This window comes from Panthera tigris, chromosome F3 (genome assembly GCF_018350195.1).
Source record: "Panthera tigris isolate Pti1 chromosome F3, P.tigris_Pti1_mat1.1, whole genome shotgun sequence".
NCBI classification, from domain to species: Eukaryota; Metazoa; Chordata; class Mammalia; order Carnivora; family Felidae; genus Panthera; species Panthera tigris.
Genome location: NC_056678.1, coordinates 11,310,572 through 11,336,828, shown reverse-complemented (window position 1 = coordinate 11,336,828; position 26,257 = coordinate 11,310,572). Strand labels below are relative to the sequence as shown.

Here is a 26,257-nt window from a genome sequence, read left to right as displayed (position 1 = left end):
ACCCCCCTCCTCTCCTGCCGGGAAGAGGAGGGAAGGAAGCACTTGGAGTTGGCTGTGTGACGGGAAGGGGGAGGAAAGCCGAATGTTGGACTTTGCAACGGAGCCAATTTTACTAGTTCTGCAATTAGGCGGGTAGTTTGGTAATGTCCGAGGAACATTCTCCACGAGCGTCTTAAACGTACCTTTCGCTCCCCTGTCTTCCCGGGGCTGCTGATTCATTCTTTTAGTTGGTCGGTCATTCACTCCAAAAAACATTTATTGAATTTCTATGCCAATGAAGAAATACGCAGTTCTGCTCTCCAAGTGGGTAAAGTTCCAGATGCCAGTCTGGATGAATGGATAAAGACGATGTGGCATGTCTGTATAGAATGGAATATTACTCGGTGATCAGAAAGAATGAAATCTTACCATTTGCGACGTGGAAGGAACTAGAGGGTATTATGCTAAGTGAAATAAGTCAGTCAGAGAAAGACAAATGTCATATGATTTCACTCATGTGGAATTTAAGAAACAAAACAGGTGAACATAGGGGAAGGGAAGCAAACGTAAGATAAAAACGGAGAGGGAGACAAACCAGAAGAGACTCTTAAATGCAGAGAACAAACTGAGGATTGCTGGTGGGGTGTTGCTGGGTGGGGTGATGGCCTAACTGGGTGATGGGCATTAAGGAGGGCAATTGGGGGGTGTCTGGGTGGCTCAGATGGTTAAGCAACCGACATCGGCTCAGGTCATGATCTCATGGTTTGTGGGTTCAAGCCCCGCGTTGGGCTCTGTGCTGACAGGTCAGAGCCTGGCGTCTGCTTCCGATTCTGTGTCTCCCTCTCTCTCTGCCCCTCACCTGCTCTCTCTCTCTCTGTCTCTCTCTTTCTCTCTGAAAAAAATGAATAGACATTAAAAAAATATTTAATATGCAATATATGACAAGGTGTAATGCATGTGTGTTGATATACACACGGGGAGAATTGTTCTTTTTTCTGTAATTACTGATGGTTTTCTGAAATGAAAAGAGTAGGATTTTTTTTAAATATTCTTAGCAATGTTAAATATCTTGGTCTTCCTCAACTCTGTTCATGACGCCCTGACCTGACCCTTCTATGAGCTGCATACATGATCTGGTGATGTGGTCAAGGTACCAGGGGTCACACTGTGAAAACCATGTCTGTGATATCCATACGTCTGAGAACCACTGGTCCCATGGACCCCTCTCAACAACCAGCTCTTCTTGAGCTTTGTTTCCTTTTCCCAAAGTGGGAGTTTCTCAAGGCTGGGTTATCTGCCCTCTCTTCTCTCCCTTTCCACACTCACCTCCGGAAAGCTGATTCCTTTCAGGGTTTACAACACTTTTCTCCAATCCTTTACAGCTTGCAAAGTCCTTTCACTGGCGTCAGAGGATATAGGTTTGAGTCTAGACTCCTCCCTTTATTAGTTTTGGGACCGTGGGACATTTATTTAACCTTTCCAAGACTTGGTTTTTCTCATTTGTAAAAGGAGAGTAATAGTCATACCTACTCCTAGAGTTTTAGGGGGGAGTAGATGAGCTAATGAGTAGAAAATGCTTAGCATATTTTTTTTTCGACAAATGCTGCCAGGACGGTGAATGTCCGCATACAACAGGATGACGTTGGACCTCCTTCTCTCACCATAAGCAAATGGACATCAGCTGGTGAATGGATGAATGAAGTGTGGTAACTCTATACAATGGAATATTATTCTGCAACGAAAAGGAGTGACGTAATGTACACATGCTTCAACATGGATAAACCTTGGAAGCATGTTGCTAAGTGAAGGAAGGCACACATTAAAGGCCACCTGTTCAGATTTCATATATGTGAGAGTTCCATAATGGGCAAATCCAAAGACAAAAAGCAGATGAGTGGTTTCCACAGTCTGGGGACAGAGGGTCACGGGAAGTAATAGCTAATGGATAGAGGGTTCCTCTGGGGGTGATGAAATGTTCTAAAATCAATCGTGGTGATGGTTGCACAACTCTGTGAAAACACCAAAACAAAACAAAACATTGAATTGTACACTTGGAGTGAATTTTATGGTATATACATTTCATGGCAATAAAGCTGCTGAAAACATGCTTAGCACAGTGCCTAATGGGTGTTTCCCAATCCATGAATGTTATTTATTAGAAAATGTAACAGATGTTCACTCTTCTCTTGCCCTAAATGTATCCGAGTTTGAACCCAAAATATTGGACTCCTAATTTATCTACAGAGCAGGGACCCATGTACAAGGTGACTCATTGTGACATTGCTTATAATACCTAAAGATTGGAAACAAGCCAGAAGTCCATCAGTGGGAGGAGTGGTTACGTAAATTATGATACATCCATTCGCAAGAATACAAGGCAGTCGTGAGAAAGAAAAGAATGAGGGGCACCTGGGTGGCTCTGTTAAGCGTCCGACTTCGGCTCAGGTCATGATCTTGCGGTTCGTGAGTTCAAGCCCCGCATCGAGCTCTACGCTGACAGCTCCGAGCCTGGAGCCTGCTTCAGATTCCGTCTCCCTCTCTCTCTACCCCTCCCCTGCTCATGCTCTATCTCTCTCTCAAAAGTAAATAAACATAAACAAAAATTTTTAAGAAAGAGAAGAATGAGGAAGCTTTTTATATATTGATATGAAACTATCTCTGAGATATGTTGTTAGGAGAAAAAAATCAGATCCAAACAAATAGGTAAAAGGTAGATAGGTAGATGCATGACGGATAGGATATGTGTGTAGACATATCTGTATTTACTTACATATACGTAAAATACATCTGGAAGGATAGAAAAACAAAACCAAGAATAAACAAACAAAAATACTGATGTTACTCTTTACCTCCAGGGAGGGAAACCAGGTGACTGTGGGGCAGAGAACTTTTCCCTGTGTATCTACTGACTTTTCAGTTATGAACCTTGCCAATGTATCTGCTATTCAAAATAAATAGAGACACAAAAAGGTTACATACTCTATGATCCCATTTATATGAAATACCTAGAACAGATAAATCTATGGAAACCAAAAGCAGAGTGGTGGTTGCTAGGGGCTGGGGGAGGGGTTACTGGGGAGAAACTGGTTAAGGAGATGAAAACATTTGGGAACAAGATAGGGATGTGGCGGCACGATATTGTGACTGTACTAAATGCAACTGAATTGTTCGCTTTGAAATGGTTCATTGTATTTTATGAAAATTTCACTCAATGAATTATTTTTTGAAAGACAAAGAGGGAGAGGAAAAGGAAAAGCGGGGGGTGGGGGGTGAGGGGGAGACAGGGAAGGGAGGAAGGAAGGGGAGGGAAGGGAAGGGAGAATGTAGAACAGAACAGCAAAACAGAATGGCAGCTGACCTGGAAGGTTTTGAGCCAACAGCTTTGTATGCAGAGGCCTGTGCTAAGTCAGGAATTGGGGGAGGAGACAGTTGTCACAGTGATCCAGTGATCAGGAAGTCGGAGGGAGAAGACCAGACATTGGGAAGGACACCAGAGCCGATGGGTGCCTACCGCCTTCCGTCCTGGGCGCTCCCCTGGTGTCCAGCGCCCATCCTTCACCTTGGGGCTCCTCGATTGCCAAGCTAAGGTTGTTTTTCCCTCTAGCAAAGCATTAGACGGTAGGGGGCTCCTGGAGGAATGTTCTACTCTGTCTGTGCCTCAAGTACTTGTCAACGAGCTGCAGGTTATAAGGAAGTTTAATTTTAGCTGCCATTTCCTTCTTGCCTTTGTTCCCCACATCGCTATGGAGGTGTGATGTTGGGGCTCCTGGAAACTGAGTCTGCAAGGTTTCTGGAGATTAGGCTTTTGATAAGATTGCCCTTTTCTTGTCATTTACTAAGATATTTGTAAACTGATGGAGACCCACGTCCTGGATGACTGTGATCTCTATCCATTAACCATCTGTTTTCTTTCCTTTCCTTGGTCCTTTGGGCAGCCAGGAGTGCCCGAGGAATGTCACACACCTCCCACCTGGGGAGGGCGGGGGGGGGGGGGCGCTAGCTTGCACTCTGTCCCCAGCCCACTCCACGCTCCCTCATCACCCACCATCGCATTGCCATTGGAAGGATCCAGAGCACCAATGTCTCCTGCCCACCCCGAGCCCTCCTCAGAGCCACCTTCGAGGCTCGCACTCACCCGCTCCCAGCACCCCCTGCATTTGTGGCCGGTCCCAGCTGGGTGCCTAAGGCTCTGTAGCCCCAGCAGGGCCAGGAAGCTTCTATTAACACTTAACACAAAAGGCTGATTAATCTCCACCCCGGACAGTAGTGACATGGGAGCCAAGGCAAGCTGCACAAGCGACCCCCCCCCCACCCAGGTGGGGTCTGTGTGATATTCCTCAGGCCCTCCTGGCTGCCCAAGGACCAAGGAAAGGAAAGAAAACAAATGGTGAACTGATAAAGATCACAGTCCTACAGGACCGGAGTCTCCATCGGTTTGCAACTGTCTGATTGATTTACAAGAAAAAGGGCACTCTCCAGAAACCTATGGACTCCCTTTCCTGGAGCCCTAACCTCATCCTCCCCTCCACTGGGATGTGGGGAAACAAAGGCAAGAAGAGAGTATAGACAAAATTCAATCTCTTTATAACCCGCAGCCCATTGACAAATACTTGAGGCACAGACACTTTAGAACGTTCCTCCAGGAAACCCCCACCTAATGTTAATGTTTTGCCAGAGGGAAAAATAACTTTAGCTCCCCAACGGCAAGGCCCCCAGGACCTTAGGAGTCCTCTTTAGCATATGAAAGTCCTTTGGGAAACCTCTCTCTTTCCTTCCGCCCCCTCCCACCAACTCCAGAGTATAAAACCATCACTCCTGACAACCCAGGGCAGCTCTTTCTGCCCAGCGGTCCTGTCCCTGCGCTCCAATAAAACCACCCTCTGGCACCAAAGACATCTCAAGAATTCTTTCTTGGCCATCAGCTCCAGACCCCCACCACGGCTCCAAAACTGCATCAGTCGGGGTAGCGCCCGAACTTCTCCAGGGACCCCCAGAATTTCCAGCTCCCACAAGCATTCCGGGACTCACTCCTCCCCGGGCCACCAACGTGCCTCTGACGCCCCCACCACCAGGGCAAGAAAACCAACCGTGCAGTGACTGTCCCTGCCAGCCCCTCCCAAGGGGACTGTTGTGTCGGTGCCGCTCTGTCCCCTGCCATGTGAACCTGCTCCATCCCACGCTAATGGCCTGAAGGAAGATTCTCCGCAAGTCTTCCCCTCCGCTCCGTTTCTCCCGCCTCCGTCCCAGTCGCCCCACATCCAGAAGGCGGCACTCGCTTCCACAGTGGCCTCCCTGCCTCGCCACGCTTGCACCTCAAGCCCACCCGGCCACCACCACAGCTGTGGTCACCTTCATGCTCCATATTCATGGGGTCACGCCGGGACTCAGAGGCCCCCACCGGCTTCCCACTGCCTGAAGGCCTCTCCTGGCATTCAAGGCCCCTTTACTTTTTTATTATTTTTTTTAATGATTATTTATTTTGGGAGACAGAGAGACAGAGTGGGGGAGGGGCAGAGAGAGAGGGAGACAGAGGATCCAAAGCGGGCTCCGCTCTGTCAGCACAGAGCCCCACGCGGGGCTCGAACTCACGAACCATGAGATCGTGACCTGAGCTGAAGTCGGACGCTTAACCGACGGAGCCACCCAGGCGCCCCTGTAAACACTACACTTTAAAATGAAAAGTGAGGGGCGCCTGGGAGGCTCCGTCGGTTAAGCGTCCGACTCTCGATCTCAGCTCAGGTCATGGTCTCAATGTTTGTGAGTTCGAGGCCGGCATCGGGCTCATACTGATGGCGCAGAGCCTGCTTGGGATTCTCTCTCTCTCTCCCTCTCTCCACCCCTCCCATGCACGCATGCATGCTCTTTCTCCTTCTTGCCCTCTCACTCTCTCTCTTTCTCTCAGAAATAACTTAAAATGAAAAATTCAGGGGTGCCTGGGTGGTTCGGTTGGGTAAGCGTCTGACTCTTGATCTCAGCTCAGGTCGTGATCTCACAGTTCGTGAGTTCGAGCCCCACATCGGGCTTTAGGCTGGTAGTGCGGAGACCGCTTGGGATTCGCCATCTCCCTCGCTCTCTGCCCCTCCCCCTCTTGCTCTCTCTGTCTCTCTCGCTCTCAAAAATAAAGAAATAAACTTAATTTTTTTTTTAAATATTAAAAAATGAGGGGTGCATGAGTGGCTCAGTCGGTTAAGCATCCGACTTCGGCTCAGGTCATGATCCTGCGGTTTGTGGGTTCAAGCCCCACGTCGGGCTCTGTGCTGACAGCTCAGGGCCGGGAGCCTGCTTCGGATTCTGTGTCTCCCTCTCTCTCTGCCCCTCCCCCACTCACACTCTGGTCTCTGCCTCTCTCAAAGATAAAATTAAAAACCATTAAGAAAAAACAATTTTCTTTTTTTAATTAAAAAGTGAAACATGCATTATTCCTGCTAAATATGCATGACACTTCGGCTCGGATGTCACTGGCAGGCTCTGAAAGTCCAAGAGGACATCACGTGCGGGTGGTTCCTGCATTTGAACGTGGCCAAAACATCCCAGTAAGAGTCGGGAAGTCTGTCGGTGTCACACACAGTGCCTGGCTTGCAGGTGGCCTGTTCGACAAGCCCGGCAGAGGCCAGCGCGTGAAATCCGCCCCATCTCGCTGTTTCCGAGTCATCTGTGCTCGGGAGGCTGATTCCAGCCTGGCTCCGCGGGCTCGGCCGCGTCCTGCTCAAGACCGGCCACCCTGCCCGTGGTAACCCGGCTCTCGCCAAGGAGGGAATCGAGGCTCATCACGCAGTCGGGACGCCTGAGCCCCTCCCCGAACCGACCTGCAGGCTGTCACCCCGGCCAGACACGGAGACTCTGCTGTGGCTTCCTTCAACCCACCGTCCGGCCGTGCTGTTTCATGCCACCTGCAGTGAATGTCCTCAGAAGGTTCTCTCGGATGCCCACACACTCCACGGCCCTTGGGAACTTAGGGGCGCTGAGTTGTTGCCCTGCTCACAATCTCCCGCCACGTGGAAAGCTGCACGATGTCTCCCACAAGATACCCGCGTCTAATATCTGGAACCCAAGAAGGAGGCAGAGGGCGAAGACTTCTGGGCGGCTCCGTCGCTTGAGCATCTGACTCCAGCTCGGGTCGTTCCCAAGTTCAAGCTCAAGCGTCCGCTCTCAGCTGTCAGCTTCAGATGCAATGTCCCCCCTTCTCTCTCTCTCTCTCTCTCTCTCTCTCTCAAAAATAAACATTTAAAAAAAAAAAAAGGAGGAGGTGAAGGGAGACTTAGACCCAAGAGAAGATAATGTGACCTTGAAGTCACGTGGTCACAAGCCAAGGAATGCTTGAAGCCAGCAGCTGCTAGAAGCCGGAAGAGGTAGGAAAACGTGGTTCCTGAACTCATTCCCCACCTTGACCTCCTGGAAAACACCTCTTCTCTTCCCATCCTCGTCCCCTTGTCTCCCCCACACACACAGTGCTCCAAAGACAATACGCTTTTTCTCCCATTTGCACGAAGGTCTCGTGCACAGACCCTGTCTTATTTGTCTTTGTATCTCCAGCACCAAGCGCAGAACCTGGGACACATAGCAGGTGCTAAATAGCCTACTCCAGTCACTGCCCTGAAGGTTAGCCGTTGTCCTCACTCCCCACGATGCCCCCAGGCTGAGTGAGCGTGTACTCCTGCATAGCTCTTCTGGGCATCTGTCTCGCCAGGGTGGACAAGCAGGGGGCTCTGGATGAAGTTTTATGTAAGCCTAGTTAAATTGCATCCTCCCCTCGGCACCAACTAAAATCAAAATCACTTTCAGAGTCTCCAAGGAGTCTGTATCCAGGGAGCTGGGGAGGTAGCCCCAGGACACCGGGTGGTCCTCCTCGGGCACCGATGGACAACATTAACATAGAAATGACAGGAACTGAGGTATGCATTCCTGGTGATTCAAAACAATTTTTTCTTATGTTTATTTCTGAGACAGAGAGAGACAGAGCATGGGTGGGGGAGGGGCGCGGAATCAGAGAGAGAGGGAGACACGGAATCTGAAACAGGTTCCAGGCTCCGAGCTGTCAGCACAGAGCCCGACGCGGGGCTCGACCCCACAAACCGTGAGATCATGACCTGAGCCGAAGTCAGTCACTCAACTGACTGAGCCACCCAGGCACCCCACATTCTTGGTGATTTTAAAGAAAAAGGCCTCAAGATATCAAGATTGAATGTCTTAATAGATCTGGAAGGGAAAAAAGGGAGGGACGGAAGGAAAGCCAAGTCCTCAGAGGCTAGAAAAAGGATTGTCTACAGCAATGTTGACAAACCCCAGCTACACACAGAGCAGATAAGACGTGGTTGTGGCAGGTGCACCCCCATCACAGTTATGAGAGCCTGGGGCTCTGCAACTGTGCGAATCCTGAACTTTGTTCTTTTGTTCTGATCCCTTGCTTACCAAGCAGCCTCCTGCATTATAACCTACTTCCAGGAAGCTGTCAGCCCTCTGTGTCATCGTCACAAGTTAGACCTTGGACTTGTGAAGATCACAGACTGGACTATGAAGGGCTATGCTGCCCTGTGGGCATTTATCTGGGCAACCAGGCTTCCTCTCTATTTCAGATGAGTGTTCGTGCCTTTTTTCGACTCTTCCACAGAAACCTAATAAATACAGGAGAGAAGGGGCCCTTATTTAGCCAACCAGGTTAGTGGTTCTTATTCTATTTTGGTGTCACAGACCTTTTTGAGAATATGATTGCCATAGAGCCACTCTCCATGTGCCCACGTGCAGAAAAGTCGCCTAAAATTCCAAGGGGCCAGCGTATGGAGACCGGACGTTCAGCCATTGACTATGGATCCCTGAGTGAGATCCCCAGGCTCAAGGGAAAGCAGACACCTACTAGCTTTCTTTTTCTCCAAGTACTAGATTTCTCTGTGTGTTCGCTTGATTTTAGCGATAATGTTTCCAGAATCCCTTTGGGGAGAGGCTTGATCACTGAAAGGTCAGAAAGGCTGCTGAAGGGTAATGGCTTGATATCTAGCTATCGTCTTCATTTATTCTCCCCTCCCTTGTAAGTCCTTTATCAATTTACAGTCCAGCTTGCCGATCAAGGAAGAGTTCTGTGGACAGAAACCAAAGAAACCATTAGCGTCCAGGAGTGCACAGAATTGGGGACAATACGAACAAGACTCTTCTGCCAATCACTGCGGGGGGGGGGGGGACAACGTTTGCAATACGTCGATTTGGAGGTTGCGGTATGGGTGCGGTCATGGCGCCCCGCCTCGTATTCCCTTACCCACCTGAATCCACCTGCACTGTGGCAGACGTCCTCAAGCACCTTCCTGTGTGTGTGTGTGTGTGTGTGTGTGTGTGTGTTGAGGGGGGGTGGTGAGGAGGAAGCGACCACCCCAAAACTGGGATGGCCCCAGCTTCCCATCCTCTGCTGGGAGAATCTGAGCTATGTTCCGCACACTATGTCAGAAGTCTCCAGCAGTATTTTCAAAACTTTTTTTTATTTTACTAAAAAACATTTTTTTTAATGTCTATTTATTTGGGGGAGACCGCACAAACAGGGGAGGGGCAGAGAGAAAGAGGAAGACACAGAATCCGAAGCAGGAGCCAGGCTCTGTGGTGTCAGCACAGAGCCTCACTCAGGGCTCGAGCCCACAAACCGTGAGATGGTGACCTGAGCCGAAGTTGGACGCTCAACCGGCGGAGCCCCCCCAGGCGCCCCAGAAGTCTCCGGCAATATTAAGCCCAGGTGATCACGGAGGGACCCCTGCATTCGGTACCCCCCTCCCCCACTTTGGCCTTTTCTCCTTTATCTCTTTCCCCACTTTCTGACTTGTTCCGAGATTACCTCCCCAACTACCTGCCTCCTGGTTATTGTCTCGGGACACGATCTGCTCTGGAGGGCGTCTAAACGGAGACAGGGTGGGACTGGCCCCGAGGGGCGTTCCTTTCCATCTCACACCCCCGTACCGAGGCCTGTCACTGTGACATTGGTGCTGGCTTCAAATCCACCTGGGTGTTTCCTCTGCCAGTGCCCTAAATACATCATAAATAGGAAACCCCACGCACCTATAGATGTTTACTGCGGACGAGACCAGTCCAGGCAGATTGTCCACAAGCACCGCCTGACGCTGCGGTTCCAACGCAACTCAGGAAAGCCCTCGCACGGGAACAGACCTCACGTTCACCTGAGTGTCGCGTCCCCGTGATGGCTAAGCGTGCCCCCACGGGAAAGACTGGGGGGAGAATCTGGTATGCGGTGAATCCCTGCAGGAAACCAGGCAGGTAAGTAAGCAAAGATTATTTCTGGTTTCTGGAACCTTGTTTTGGTAGACTGAGCGACCCTTCTTCACAAAGTGACTGAGGGAAATGGCTGACAGTCGCAAAACGTGAGGCTTTTTTTTTTTTTTTAAATTTTTTTTAACGTTTATTTATTTTTGAGACAGAGAGAGACAGAGCATGAACAGGGGAGGGGCAGAGAGAGAGGGAGACACAGAATCTGAAACAGGCTCCAGGCTCTGAGCTGCCAGCACAGAGCCCGACGCGGGGCTCGAACTCACGGACCGTGAGATCATGACCTGAGCCGAAGTCGGACGCTTAACCGACCGAGCCACCCAGGCGCCCCAAAACGTGAGGCTTTAAGTCCTCTCACGGGAGCGCTGTTTGGTCCACTGGCGATCCCCTCTTAAGCCACCCATCTGCCACAGACCTGCCCGTCCCACAGCGCCCCCCAGCCACCAGCCCAATTCCGCGAGAGCCTCCTTTGTTGAAATACCTGTCTCCATGTCTGGTGTTCCCGGCCTGGCCTCTGCTGTCACTTACCGATGCCTCCATGCCACCGATGGAAACTCTGTCATCTTACCTTAAAGCATTCAGCACAGGGGACAACTCCTTCTTATTTTATTTTTTGAATGTATTTATTTATTTGGAGAGAGCGAGACCACAAGCAGGGGAGGGGCAGGGAGAGAGGGAGAGAGAACCCCAAGCAGCCTCCGCACTGTCAGCTGCAGAGCCGGAAGCGGGACTTGAGCTCACGCACTGTGAGATCATGACCCGAGCTGAAACGGAGAGTCGGACGCTCAGCCGACTGAGCCACCCAGGCGCCCCAACAACTCCTTTTTTTAAGAACACTGTGCTCGGGGGGCGCCTGGGTGGCTCCGTCGGTTAAGCGTCCGACTTCGGCTCAGGTCACGATCTCTCGGTCCGTGAGTTCGAGCCCTGCGTCGGGCTCTGGGCTGACGGCTCGGAGCCTGGAGCCTGCTTCCGATTCTGTGTCTCCCTCTCTCTTCCCCGCTCATGCTCTGTCTCTCAAAAATGAATAAACGTTAAAAAACTTTTTTTTTAAATAAAATAAAAATAAAAACACGGTGCTCTTCCCTTGGCTTCCACGATCCTACACTCCTCTGGTTTCTACCTACCCACTGGTAGGTCTTTCTTTCCTCTCCGCTCAGGGCTCCGGCCAGGGCCTCGTTCATGTCCTTAAAAAAGCCTCTCCAGGTGCTCCCATTCACTGCTGTGACTTTACATGCCACCTGTGTTGGTGATGACCCCAACTCCTTTATCTTCGACGTCTCTGGAGCTGCCCGTTCGTCGCCCGCTAAACCGCACATCAGACACGGCCGCGTGGGTGTCTCACAGGCGTTCCGGACCTGATGTGCTCACGCAGAACGTTTGTTCCCAAGCCTGTCTCCCTGTGTGTGTCCGGCACATTGCAGAGCACCAACATCTCCCCACTCGGGGAGGCAAAAACCTAAACATCCGCCTTCATTCCTCCGTTTCCTTTCTTCCTTCTGCCGAATTTATCAGGAAATCCAATAAAGGCAGCCTTCAAGGTATATTCTGAGTCGGGGCACCGGGGTGGCTCAGCCGGTGCAGCATCTGATTTCGGCTCAAGTCATGATCTCGCAGTTGGTGGGTTCGAGCCCCACGTCGGGCTCTGTGCTGACAGCTCGAAGCCTGGGGCCTTGTTTCGGATTCTGTGTCTCCCTCTCTCTTTGCCCCCGCCCCCCCCAGTTGTGCTCTCTCTCTCTCTCTCTCTCTCTCTCTCAAAAATAAATAAACAATAAAAATATTTCAAAGTATATCTGAGTCTCGTTTTCTTCCTTGCTGTAACCCTAGTTCAAAAGGCACCGTCACTCAGCTGGCTGTCTGCCGGCCTCCTCGATGTGTTCCCTGCCTCTCCTCCTAACGCCTTCAATTCATCCTCATGTCACAGCTAAAGTGAATTTCTTTTTTTTTTTTTTAATGTTTATGTATTTATTTCTGGGGGGAGGGGTGAAGAGAGGGAGACCGAGAATCCCGGAAGCAGGCCCCATGCTATCAGCGGAGCTCGAACTCATGAACCGTGAGCCAAAGTCGGAAGCCCAACCAAATGAGCCCCCCAGGTGCCCCAACGGCTAAAGTGAATTTAAAATGTAAGTCACATCACTTGCCCCCAGGCCTAACTTCTTGTTTCTCATTGCCTCAAACTCCGTCTTCCTTAAAAGAGGACTAGAAACCCCTTCGTGGGTCTCAGCTGGCTGCAACCGGCCCCTTCGGACTCACCCTGGGCTCTATCCACTTCCAGGAAAGAGCCAATCTTTCCTGCCGTGAGGACTGTTCTCGTACTGCTCCTCCCTGAGAAAGCCCTTCCCACCCTGAACAAATCCCCTGGTCAGCTTCTTTTCATCCTTCAGGTTGCAAGTTCAATGACATTCCCCAGACTGCCTCTTTTTCTTATGTAAATGGCTCCTCAAATTCTGTTTTTTTTTAAATTCTTTTTTTAACGTTTATTTATTTTTGAGACAGAGAGAGACAGAGCATGAACGGGGGAGGGGCAGAGAGAGAGGGAGACACAGAATCGGAAGCAGGCTCCAGGCTCCGAGCCGTCAGCCCAGAGCCCGACGTGGGGCTCGAACCCACGGACCGCGAGATCGTGACCTGAGCTGAAGTCAGACGCTTAACCGACGGAGCCACCCAGGCGCCCCGTAATTCTCTGTGTTTTTAAATGAATGTTTGTTGAGGTGTAATAACAAGGAGATTCGTAGCACATTCCTTCACCTTTCCCCAGTTTCCTTCCCCGCCCTTTGTGCTCAGGGGCCTCCCCCTGCCCTGGCAACCACTGATCCGATTTCTGCCCAACAGGGTTGCCTTTTCCAGAACGTTGCTGTGACGGTTAATTTTATGTCAGCCCGACTGGGACACAGGGTGCCCAGGCAGGCATTGGGTCAGCTGGGTCAGACGTTATCCTGGGTGTGTCTGTGGCGGTGTTTCTGAAAGCGATTAGAGGTTTTTTTAAGTTTATTTTTGAGAGAAAGAGAGAGAGAGAGACAGAGAGAGCGAGTGGGGGAGGGGCAGAGAGAGAAGAGAGAGAGAGAATCCCAAGCAGGCTCTGCACTGTCAGCCCAGAGCTTGACGCGGGGCTCGAACTCCTAACCGGTGAGGTCGCGACCTGGGCCGAAACCAAGAGTCAGACCGAGCCGCCCAGGGCCCCCCAAAGAGACGAACATCTGAGGGGGCTGCCCGGTGCAGCCGGTGGGCCTCCTTCCTGTGGATGGGCCTCACCCAACCGTCTGAAGACCTGAAGAGAACCAAACGCTGCTGGGGAGTGACCTCCTCCTGCCTGTTGAGCCGGAACAAAGGTCTTCTCCGACTTTTGTACTTAAGCTGAAAAAACATTGGCTCTTCTTGGCTCTCAAGGCTTTCTCAAGCCTGCTGGCTTTCAGAACAGAAGTCACGCCATTGGCCCTCCTGGGTCCCCAGCTTGCCCACTAAAGCTCTTGGGACCTCGCGGAATCTATGGAGATAGACACACGCACACGTATCTGCCCATCCTATTGGTTCTGTTTCTCTGAAGAACCCCAACACGGCCACAGAAATGAAGTCGGGGGCGCCTGGGCGAGGCCAGTGTGTGGACCCGTTTTATCTAGGAGCTGAAAGGTAAGTGAAAGCTGACATTCGCGAGAAACCGCCAAACTGTTTTTCAAAGCGGTTGAACGGATTTCACGTTCTCCCGAACAGCCTATGAGATTCTGGTTGTTTCACATCCTCACTGACGGTGGTCTCGCCCGTTTTTAAATTGCAGCTGTTGCAACAGGCGTAGCGGCGGTGAGGTTTGGGGGTGATGGCGGGGTTCGCAGCTGAAGGCCAAGAAAGAATTCCTGAAGACGTCTTTGGTGCAGAAAAGGTGATTTTATTAATGCACGGGGACAGGATCCACGGGCAGGAAGAGCTGCCCCGGGGTTGCGAAAGAGAGGCTGGTTTTATACCGTGGAGTTGGGGGAGCTAAAGCCAAGAGGAAGTTTCTTAAAGGGATTTCCATATGCTAAGGAAGATTCCCAGGATAGTGGAGGCCTAGCTATTTTCAAGCTAAGGTTGTTTTCCCCTCTAGCAAAGCGTTATCATTCAGTAGGGAGTTCCTGGAGTTTAGGCTCTTGAGAAGATATTTGTAAACTGAGGGCGACTCTAGCAGTTTAACCATTTGTTTTGTGTCCTTTCCTTTGTTCCTGGGCAGCCGGACGTGCCTGAGGAATGTTACACTTCTCCCACCTGGGGGCGGGGTCTCCCACCCGGGGGCGGGGTCTCCCACCCGGGGGCGGGGTCTTTGCCGGATGTCAGCTCCCTCATCAGTGGTATCTTACTGGTTTTAATTTGCATTTGCCTAATAGGTGATGATTTCGAGCATCTTTTCATACGCGTTTTTACCATCCGCAGCGTTTACCCATTTTCAGTTGGGTTATTGTGTTACAAGAGTTCTTTATGCATTCTAGATACAAGTCCTATGTCCTATATGTGTCTTGGAAATCTTTTCTCTCAGTCTGTGGCTTGTCTGTTGATACGCGTTAAGAGTGTCTTTCAAACAGTGGAAGTTTTTTATCGTAATTTTTTTAAACACCTGTTTGTTTTTGAGACACAGAGAGTGTGAGCCGGGGAGGGCAGAGAGAGAGGGAGACACAGAATCCGAAGCAGGCTCCGGGCTCTGAGCACAGAGGCTGGTGCGGGGCTCTAATCCACGAACCATATAGGATCTGAGCCAAAGTCGGACGCTTAACTGACTGAACCACCCAGGCGTGGACACACGCTACACACACACACACACACACACACACACACACACACACACACGTGCGCGCACAAGCGAGGGAGGGGCAGAGAGGGAGAGAAAAACTTCGAGAAAAATGTCAGCACAGAGCCTAAGGCGGGGTGTCAGTACGGAGCCTGGTGTGGGGCTCGGAGCCGGTCGCGGGGCGCGAGCTCACAAACCATGAGATCTTGACCTGAGCTGAAACCAAGAATCAGAGTCAGATGCTTACCCGACTGAGCCACCCGAGTCCCCGCCTGCTAGGACTTTTCACGGGATTACACTAACTATAGATCAGTCCTGGGAGAACTGGCATATTAACATCTTGAGTCTTTAATTTTACAAATGTGGTATTTGTCTCCATTTACTCAGGACTTCCTTAATTTCTCTTATCCTAAGTTATTTGGGATTTCCCAGATACCTTTCTGTTATTGGTTTTTACTAGTTTTAATTCTACATATAAGTTTTTTATGGCCCAGAATATTCTCTACCTCGGTGGATGTTCCCTAAACATTTGAAGACGGTGTGCATTATACTGTTACGTGAATTTCATGCCCACCTCCCCATGGTAGCGGGTCATGTTATCCATGTAGGATCCCGGGCCCAGGTTTTTCTGTCCCTCCTCTGACCTTGGAGGATATTGGCTTGTACTCCTCCTCGGCAGTAATGGTTCTTTGGCTGTGTCCAAAGGCAGAACATTTCCTACTCCCGCACAGGCAAATGGGTTTTGTCTTTATTCCTCCCCTAGAGGTGTTGGATTTTTGCCTGAGCCCCAGGGGTGATAGGATTTGCTGCGCCTCCCTGAGCAGCCTAAAGCTTTTGCATCTTCTGGAAATGGGTCTGGGGAAGTGGGCAGGGCTTCATACCTACCTATCCCTCGGCAGTAGCCAATTACATCCCGAATGCTTGAACCAGCGACGAGGGAGGCGGGGGGCTTTCTGGTCTCCAGCCTGCCCCTGTGTTTCTTGTGAACACTTGGTATAGGCCACTGGGAAAGATCTTGTGTGGGGAAGTCCCCCGATTTGAAACTCTCAGCTATGCCAAATTCTTAAACTCCTTTAAGAACTTAACATTCTAGATTATCTTTAGCTGCTCATATAGTGGCCGCTTCCTTCTTGAGCACTCTTTCTAGAAGGAAATGGGTGCATATCCCATCTCCTGTTGGAGCGCTGATCACTCCCCGGGATTGTGTGCTCCGTCTCCCAACTTCAGCTCTCTGACACGCTCGAGGAAAGCTGGAATTTTGTAGATTATCCAGAAGTTTTTCCTTATGAGGTCACAGTCTCGAGACTTTCTACACCCTGTTCAGAAGCAGAACGGACTACCTCAACTAACGGTGATTTTGTTATTGTCTGCAATCAGTTATTATTTCCGTCATTATACTTATTAAAATTTGTAAATTTGTAATTATTTCTGTTTTGTTTCCCCCACTTAACTTTAAGACCGTGAAAACATACACTCTGTCTCTTCATGATCGTAATCCCTCGCGCCGAGTGCTACATTGCACACCAAGCCCTTAAAACTAAACAAAATGATACTTACGGCAGATATTTCTTTTTTCAAAAATCATTAGCCCACCATACAGCAAACACTGGCTGATTAAAACATCCACAGAAGTACCGGGGGGCAGGGGAGGGCCGAGGAAGAGGAAGAACGAGGGCCCAAAAGCTAAACTGGGAGATTATATTCTGAACTATCTGCTGGATTTTCATTTATCATCTGCCCAGAGAATCTGGCTGTGATGCTGCCCAAGTTCAAAACAAAGCGCAAATGAGACAAGGATACCACACACTTCTTTCATGAAGCTTCGGGAACAACTGAAATAAATGAACTAGCAAAAAACATAGATCAGTAATTCCTTATTGTTTATTCTTTTCTTACAAAAAGACACTTGGAACAAATAAATACAAAATGGCATACGTCTTATTTAGCAATGGGCAAATACAGGTTTTTCTGGGTACTGTCCACAGGGATGAACTAAAGGAGCTTCCGGAAGTGCCCTCATCCTATCAGCTTCCCAACCCTCTGTTTAAAAAAAAAAAAAAAAGTCAATTCTTTTCATTCCTCACAGTTTTCAACAATGGAGTCTCAAAATAAGTAACCTAGCCCTGACTCAGAGACAAAGACATCTGATTCAAGGTCAGCACGTATATAATGACGTTGCCCCGAAACTTCAACTAATGAATATTGAGTTTTCATTTCTTGTATCTTGTATGAATAAAGAGTTTATTCTGTTCAAATCTGCATGGCAAATAAAATACAACAGAAAGCTGAGTACAATATATACACTTTTCTGTCCTAAGAGAAAACATTAAATACAGGTATATTTAATATACAGTGAACATGCCATGTATTTTCTTGAAGCCAACAAAATCCCCATTTCCTATACCCTGCAGGTGATGCAGAAGGCAAACGAATACCAAAATCACTTCTGACAAAATGTAGCTAACAAAATTAGCTAGACGGTAATACAAATTCAATATTCAATGGATTTATTCATTCCACGGTTGCATGGAAAAGGAAGTAAAAAACGTCAAGTACAAGTAGAACCACACGTAAGAAAAAGCACCTACGGATGGAGGAGGGACAGCTCTGGGAGCCTGCCTGGGAGAGGCACACCTCGCTCAGGTGCTTCCAAGGACAGAACACCCTAGTTCGCCGAAACCCTAGGTTACTCAGTTCTGTGTCTGAAATCTTCTCTAAGACGTCAAAAGTCAGTTTAAACATAGAGGGGAGAGATTTTTTTTTAACCTGTGGGTAAAGATCATGAAAGTCTGACACTGATTTTCCTAAAAGGCAACTCACGACTCTCCAGAAGTACGAATAAACATCAAAAAGCCCAAAGTAAAGAGCTAGCAGTACATCAACATGCGTGGTCAGGAATCCCGTGAAACTCACAAGGTGCTGCGGTTCGGTGATTTCCACGAACCTCCTCCCGGGAGAAGACAGTCTTTCGTGACGGATGCGGATTGTGCCCACTGCTCACGAGACGCACACACATCGAGACTCGTGAGCTCCCACTTTGTGACAATTTAGAAATCCAAATTTGGCTCCAGAAAATATAAATCTGGAATAGGACTCTGCAGATAGACCATACAAGTAGCAGCTGAGTGGAACCTGCCTGCAACAATCCTGTATTTACTTTTTTTTTTTTTTTCCTTTAAGGCTACAGAAAATCTGCACATAGACAAGGCGATTAATTCTCATAATAAAAATACCCCCTCCAAGGAGCTAAGGTCTCCAGTCAGATTCCATGGTGAGCAGACGTTGTGTGGCACATTCTATTCCACAGGTGTACTTTCTGGTGGGTCTGCAGGCTTAGGATCAATTCTTTCTGGGAACAGTAGCTTCTCACAAACTGCCTCCTTTATTGGTAAATACTGTGATATTTCGTTGGGTTCCGTGAAGAGGGAAGGTGAAACGTGCTGGGAGATACATAAATCGTATTAGTATATATTCAGTCACTGCACTGATACTTTTTGGCAATGCTTTGGTTCAAGCATGCATAAAGCATGACAATTCTAAAGTGAGTGGCAATCGACGTCTATGAGGACGTATAGGTGTTTCTAATGAGAACGGGTACCTCGTTACTGGATCATTCGGCCCTGTTACCGAATGACTTCCTCAAAGCTCACAGGGACAGATTATTTATAACGCTCCCACAGATGTATTAAGAATTTAATACATCTTAATCCAATCCCCTTTCCCTGCTGCTTTTGTACCTTGAAAGCACTAGCCTTCGGGTAGAGCCCAGTTACGGGGTCTACGCCAGACTCTTAAGTAACGTTTCTAACCCACGAACGTGCTCCCCCCAGAAGGAAACAAGCGCTAGGGGCGAAAAAGAATAACAAGTTTACAGAAAGGTGGCACCTGGGAAACAACCCATTACAGAATCCTACAGACTTGGAGAAGCCCTTTACAAGTCCCAGAGGGGCAAGAAAATAAAGGACGTTAGGTGAAAACAAGTTGCGGTACAGAATTACCACACTTTAAGAAAAAAATCAGAAAAGCAGACTAGGTAGAAAGAAGTTACGGGGGGACGAGGCGCTAAGTGGAATGAACATCCAATTGGTGCCAGTGCCAGACCCACCGCCAACCAACTCTGGGTCTGTTTCTCCACCATAAAAAGTGGAAATTAGACTGGATGATGGTGCTGCTACCCATAACAACCCTGTCCTGGTATCTGGGGTGAATTCAGAGAAGTTACGCTCCAGGAGGCTTTATCTTATAGGTGGGCTTATTAGGTGAGTCGCTAGATCTAGGGAGGCAGATGTGGCTGGAAATACACAAAATGAAACATTAAAAGTCAACTTCTAGAAACTGGTATTCAAACACCGTACCATTAAATTAGCAATTTTGCTCTCTCGTGATGTATATTCTCGTAACATGTAGGTCTTGTCCGCCTATGTGGAAAGATAAAAAAAAAGGTTGCAATAAATATTTCTATTGTTACCAAATAGTTTCTATTAAACACAACCACCTATGACAACAGAACAGGTTGCAAAAGCAGCATAAAGTCTGATAAGAATATCTTATTCTGTAATGAGATAACTAATCTCACCAAGAATTCTGAATTATTGATTCCAATCTCTATAAATCACAGTGATAGCATATGTAAACAGATTTGATAATTACCAACTAAGAGAAACACAGCCAAAGTTTTACTATGAAAGAAAGTATGTATATTTACAAATGAGATATGCAAGACATTTTAATATTACCGCATGTTTGGAACTATACCTTTTCCTTAAGCTATAGTTATCTACTTACATAACCAGGCTACTCTTATGTTTAAAAAAACAAAACAAAACAAAACAAAAGAAAGCTTTACCAAATTTTATTCTCTCCTATTTCCACAAAATTCTTGTCAAATTGCTTATTTAATAAAGCAAGTTTTTGGTACTTCAATTTTTCCCATTTATGACTTTTTACTTATGTATTTAAGTAGTCTCCATGCCCATTATGGGGCTTGAACTCACGACCCTGAGATTAAGAGTCCTCTGCTCTACTGACTGAGCCAGCCAGGCACCCTCCATTTACAACTGTTTAAAATTAGGTGTTAGAGGCTGTTTCAGATTCTGTGTTTCCCTCTCTCTGACCCTCCCCCATTCATGCTCTGTCTCTCTCTGTCTCAAAAATAAATAAACGTTAAAAAAAAAAAAAAATTAAAATTAGGTGTTAGAGGGGCGCCTGGTGGCTCAGTTAAGCATCTGACTTTGACTCAGGTCATGATCTCACAATTTGTGAGTTCGAGCCCCGCGTTGAGCTCTGTGCTGACAGCTCAGAGCCTGCAGCCTGCTTCAGATTCTATGTCTCCCCCTCTCTCTCTCTCTCTCTCTGCCCCTCCCCTGCTTGCACTCTGTCTCTCTCTCAAAAATAAATAAACATCAAAAAAAAATTTTTTAATAAAATTAGGTTTTAAAAAGCAATGTATTACAATTTGTTTTTTGGTGAGACATTATTCAATAAAAGAAAAATCACATAAGATTAAACTCCCTTAAAGTTTTATCCTTTTTTTAATTTTAGAGAGAGAGTGCAAGCCAGGGCCTGGGGCAGAGGGAGAAAGAGAGAATTGCAAGCAGGCTCCACACTCAGTGCAGAGCCTGACATGGGGCTCGATCCCACGACCCTGGGATCATGACCTGAAGCTGAAATCAAGAGGCTCAACTGAGCCACCCAGGCACCCCAACTTTTATTCTTTTCTATCAACAAAAACACATTAATGCTTAAGGAAAAATTAGATGATATAAAAGTATAATATATAAGTACAGCTTCTATAGATAATACTATCTTTAACTTAGAAATCTCTACACAAAATCTTATATAGATTCATACTTGCTTTTTTCTTTTCTTTTTAAAAAAAAAATTTTTTTTTTAATTTTTTTAACATTTATTTATTTTTGAGAAGAGAGAGACAGAGCATGAACGGGGGAGGGTCAGAGAGAGGGAGACACAGAATCTGAAACAGGCTCCAGGCTCTGAGCTGTCAGCACAGAGCCCAACTCGGGGCTCGAACTCACGGACCGTGAAATCATGACCTGAGCCGAAGTCGGCCGCTTAACCAACTGAGCCACCCAGGCGCCCCGCTTTTTTCTTTTAAAAATTTTTAATGTTTATTTATTTTTGAGAGAGAGCACAAGTGGGGGAGGGGCAGAGAGAGAGGGGGACAGAGGATCGGAAGGAGGCTCCGTGCTGACAGCAGCCAGACTGATGCAGGGCTTGAACTCACAAACCACGAGATCACAAGCTGAGCCGAGGTGGGACCCTCAACCAACCGAGCCACCCAGGTGCCCCCATGATTGCTTTTTAAAATTCAACACTGAGGGGCGCCTAGGTGGCTCAGCTGGTTAAGCGTCGAACTCTTGGATTTTGACTCAGGTCACGATCCCAGGGTTGTGAGACCAGCCCCACAACGGAACCTGCTCGGGATTCTCTCTTTCCTTCTGTCACTCCCCGGCTCGTGCATGCACGTACACTCTCAAAAATAGATGAACGAATGTTTAAAATTCAACACTGAGATGCAGATCTTTACGTATCAGTTAAATACAACTTCTGCCATTCATGTTAATGGATCTATACTTTTCTACTATATGGATATAAATTAAACAATTTAAATCAGTGCCCATTCAGTGGGCATTAAGCTCCTTCTCTCCTTTTTGCTATTATAAACAACAGGATTGCCATGAACATTCATATATATATACATATATATATATATGTATGTGTATATACATTTATATATAGATACACATACGTATATATATACATTATATATATTATACATTATACATTATATATATTACATATATGTATATGTACATATGTATATATACATATTATATATGTATAATATATATAATGTATATATACATATATAATGTATATATATAATGTATATATATGTATATATACATTACATATATATATAAATGTACAACTGCCTGATTAATATTTGCAGATTACTGTATAAGAATGATTTTAGGATAAATTCCTAAGAAATACTGTTGACTTAAAGCATAAGCATTTTTAAAACTTAGATTTCATCTTTTCTGAAGGAGAAAAATGCAGTCAATCTTTAGTACTTCGCTATCACTTATTAAAAGAAAAAGATCGCAAAAAAAAAAAGAAAAGAAAAAGATCACAGTTACCATGTTATTTCAAGGAAAAAAGCCCCACCCGTCTATAAGTGCAGGATTTGGGAAAACACCAATCCAACCTCACCCTACTGGGTACAAATCTCACTTCTGCCACCCAATAACTGTGTAACTTGGGTAAGTTACTTACTCTGTCTTTGCTGTAGTTGCCACAGCTATAAACAGCGATGATAACAGGACTTATTTCACAGGGTGGTTGTGAGAGTTCACTGTTCCTAGGACTGCCCAACTGGTACTGGTGTTCCCTTCGCTAAGTCACCATTCTACATGATCACAGATCTGAGGGTACAAATCCATTCCACAAGGACAGGCTGCTATAAGCTATTAGAAGACTTTTCATGCCTTCAATTTAAGCCTCCTCCTTTTTTTAACTTTTCTGAAAACCTTGTATGTTAACAGTTCCTTCAGAGGTGAGTACAGAGCTTTCAAACTTTAGAACAACTATCAAAATGATTATGTAATACAAATTTCAGTAGGTCATGTAATTGTTGTTTTGTTTTGTTTGAAGTTTATTTGAGAGAGAGAGACCATGATCGGGAAAGGGGCAGAGAGAGAGGGAGAGAGAGAATTCCAAACATGTTCTGTGCTGTCAGCACAGAGCTCGACGAGGGGCTCGATCCCACGAACCTCGAGATCATGACCTGAGCTGAAATCAAAAGTCAGACGCTTGACTAAATGAACCACCCAGGTGCCCCCTCGTGATTGGTATTTTTTTTTTTTAATTTTTTTAACGTTTATTTATTTTTGAGACAGAGAGAGACACAGCATGAACGGGGGAGGGGCAGAGAGAGAGGGAGACACAGAATCAGAAGCAGGCTCCAGGCTCTGAGCCATCAGCCCAGAGCCCGATGCGGGGCTCGAACTCACGGACCGTGAGATCGTGACCCGGGCTGAAGTCGGACGCTTAACCGACTGAGCCACCCAGGCGCCCCGTGATTGGTATTTTTAATATCAAGACATTATATAAACAATACATATGAAACACAAAGGTAAGAGTTAAGGGACAGGTTTTTTTTTTTTTTAAGTTTATTTTGAGAGAGAGGGTGAGCAGGGGAGGGGCAGAGAGAGAGAGAGAAAGAGAATCCCAAGCAGAGTCTGCACTGTCAGCACACAGCCCAATGCAGGGCTCGATCTCACGAACCTTGAGATAATGACCTGAGCCCAGATCAAGACCTGGATGCTTAACTGAGTCACCCAGGCACCCCAGGGACAGGTTTCTTAAACACAGCTTAAGTACACGTGAAGTTTTTAAAAAGGCATCAGACATCCTCTACTGAGGAGGAACACTGGGGAGCGTCTTTCAGAAAACATTTTCAGCTACCAGAACTTTCAGAAAGGAAGATGTGATGCGGTCAATAGTGAACGTAGAACACCCAATCTTCAAGGTTAGAAGGACTGCCATAAATTATAAAGCATTATTTCATTTCAAATTCTCAGACAGACAGTGAAAGAACACGAACGAGCCCAACATCAACTAGTACATTCATTAAATAAGAAGAGATACCTCATGGTAAAGTCTTGTGTCATTCATTCTGATAAGCACTCCATCGATTCTCAAGAAAAATCGCAACAGCAGGAAAAAACTAGAAGGCATTACTCTCTGGAAAAAAAAAAATAGTACGTTAATATTTTAATGAAAACTAAATGCTATTACTTTGCTGAGAAAATAAATTTTTTTAAAAGGCATCAGAGAAAAGCTGAATTAGCAGTATACAGAAATCTCTGAACTAAAGGTTCTTTGTCATAGCACCAACTTAGTCCTGTTCTATTCTATTCTATTCTATTCTATTCTATTCTATTCTATTCTATTCTATTCTATTCTATTCTATTCTAAATATCCTGGCTTCAGTTTCCTACAATAGAAAAATATTTTTTAGGTCAAAAGATAATTGAGGTTAAAAAGACTTAACACTTACTACGTAATATGAAAATTACAATGTTCACTTTAAAAACGGACAGTACTTGGGGTGCCTGGGTGGCTCAGTCGGGTTGGGCGTCCGACTTCGGCCCAGGCCGTGATCCCACGGTTCATGGGTTCGAGCCCCGCGTCGGGCCCTGTGCTGACAGCTCAGAGCCTGGAGCCTAAATTCTGTGTCTCCCTCTCTCTCTGCCCCTTCCCTACTCGCGCTCTGTCGCTCTCTCTCAAAAATAAGTAAACATTGAAAAAAAAAATGTTAAAAACTGACAGTACTTACCATTAATGTCAACACCAGTAATACCAAAAGGAAAGAATAACCTATTTCTTTGTTTTTACTCATCTCTACTCACTTTACATTAAATGAAGGCGAGAACTTAAACGAAATGCTCTAATTCAGTGCAATCGATTAAGTATTATTTCATACTGCCGAAGACTGGTTTATCAGATCATTATAACATGTTCTTGGCATCTTTCGTCTATGCCACATCTACACATTTCTGTTTTCCAAGCGTAAGCCAGGGAAAAAAGACAGAGACAGTGAGAGAGTAAGAAGGTGGGTCCTGGTGGCAGGGAGGGAGGGGTTGGATATTGTGGGGCCTTTAGATCTTTAAAGGGAATATGCTTGTGGGCACTTGGCTGTCTTAGTTGGTAAAGCATATGATTCTTGATCTTGGGGTCATGAGTGCAAGCCCCACATTGGGGGTAGAGATTACTAAAAATAAAATAAAATAAAATAAAATAAAATAAAATAAAATAAAATAAAATAAAATAAAATATAGACCATTTCTTAAAATAAAATAAAATAAAATAAAATAAAGACCATTTCTTAAAAAAAAAAAAAAAAAGCTTGACCATTTACTAAATAAACACTCGTCGTCTACTAAGTGTCCAGTTCTAACTATAAGTAGATCTTGGATTTATATAAAAAGATACAATCCCAGTGGTCAAGAAGTTTATCAAAGAGGGAAACAGAGAAAAAAAAAAATGATGTGGTAGATATAGTAACAGAGGTATGCACAAGGTTCAATAAGCACTCAGAGAAAGTCCCGAAGTTGGCTGAAGAAAGTTAGAGAAGGCAACGGAAAGCTGACCATGGAAAGAAGAGCTGGGGGCGAGAAGGAGAATTCCAAAAAGAGGAAACAGCATGTATAACAAGTACCGAGGCACGGAATAGAAGATACACGCAGGGAACTGAGTGAGTTGTAGAAGGACAGGGCAACATTAATGAAGAGCGAAGAAATAACACGATAACCCACTAACAACAGTGGCTTTACTACCTAGAGAGTCACCAGCCACAGGCCAAGCTCTCCTGCCCTAGGACCTTTACGAGCCCTGTTCCCTGACCTAATGCCTACTGGCCTCAGATCTCGGTGTAAATATCACTTGTACACAGAAGCTTCTCCTACCATTCTATGACCACAGGCTTCTGTTATTCTCTCTCCATTCCCTTATAAACGAAAAGATTTGTAACTACAGCCGTTCACGTGTTAACTTGCTTAAAGCCCATCTGCCCCCACTTAGACCGCAGGCTCCATAACTGCGAACATCTTCTCTGGTCATCACTTTGTCCCTGCTGTCTAGACAAGCAGCGAGCACACGGTGGGTGCTCGTCAGCGACTCCCTGTAGGAAAGAGAGGCTGGAGCTCTCTTTGCCGGGGAAAAGGCCCACAGTCACACTGCCTTCGGGTGGGATTATCAGCAGCAGACTTCAAAGCAAAACCCAGAATAAAGAAGGGCTGGAGGAAGAACCTGACCTAGACAAGTTGCTATGTCACAGCCAACTGACTGGGAAGCAGCGTTACTTGACAGAGTGCTCTTTGTAATTACTGGAAAGACTCACTGGCCACATTTCCCCACATTTCCAAGTGGGTTATCGACAGTTACACTGGGCACAACACAGGAGGCGAGCTGAAGTAACGTTTCAGGGTGGCGGAGGGCAGAGCAGGAGTCAGAAGACCCAAGTGCTCGTCCTAATTCCGCAATTTAACTGTGTATTTTAAGACGGCAGTTCTCTCACAGGGGATGTTTGGAAATTTCTGAGGGTGTTTTTTGTCGTCACAATGATATTAGGCAGTTAAAGACCAGAGACGTTAGATGTTCTGTAACGCACAGGACCATCCTATACAACAAAGTCCAATCCTGCATCCACAAAACTTCCAAAGATCTTCTCTGGCATTCATGTGG

General features: G+C 46.6%; 1 protein-coding gene across 2 annotated transcripts in view; it reads right to left on the bottom strand.

The window, feature by feature from the left end:
* Nucleotides 1-16,849: 16,849 nt before the first annotated feature.
* The window catches only part of TIPRL (TOR signaling pathway regulator), a 32,885-nt gene continuing 23,477 nt past the window's right edge, over nt 16,850-26,257 (bottom strand). For both annotated transcript variants that reach the window (XM_042976171.1, XM_042976172.1), the window contains exons 5-7: nt 23,660-23,755; nt 19,342-19,404; nt 16,850-18,426 (exon numbers count right to left, since the gene is read on the bottom strand). In XM_042976171.1, coding sequence (XP_042832105.1) covers nt 18,283-18,426; nt 19,342-19,404; nt 23,660-23,755 — 303 coding nt within the window. In that variant the 3' untranslated portion in view covers nt 16,850-18,282. The remainder of the gene's footprint in view (nt 18,427-19,341; nt 19,405-23,659; nt 23,756-26,257) is intronic.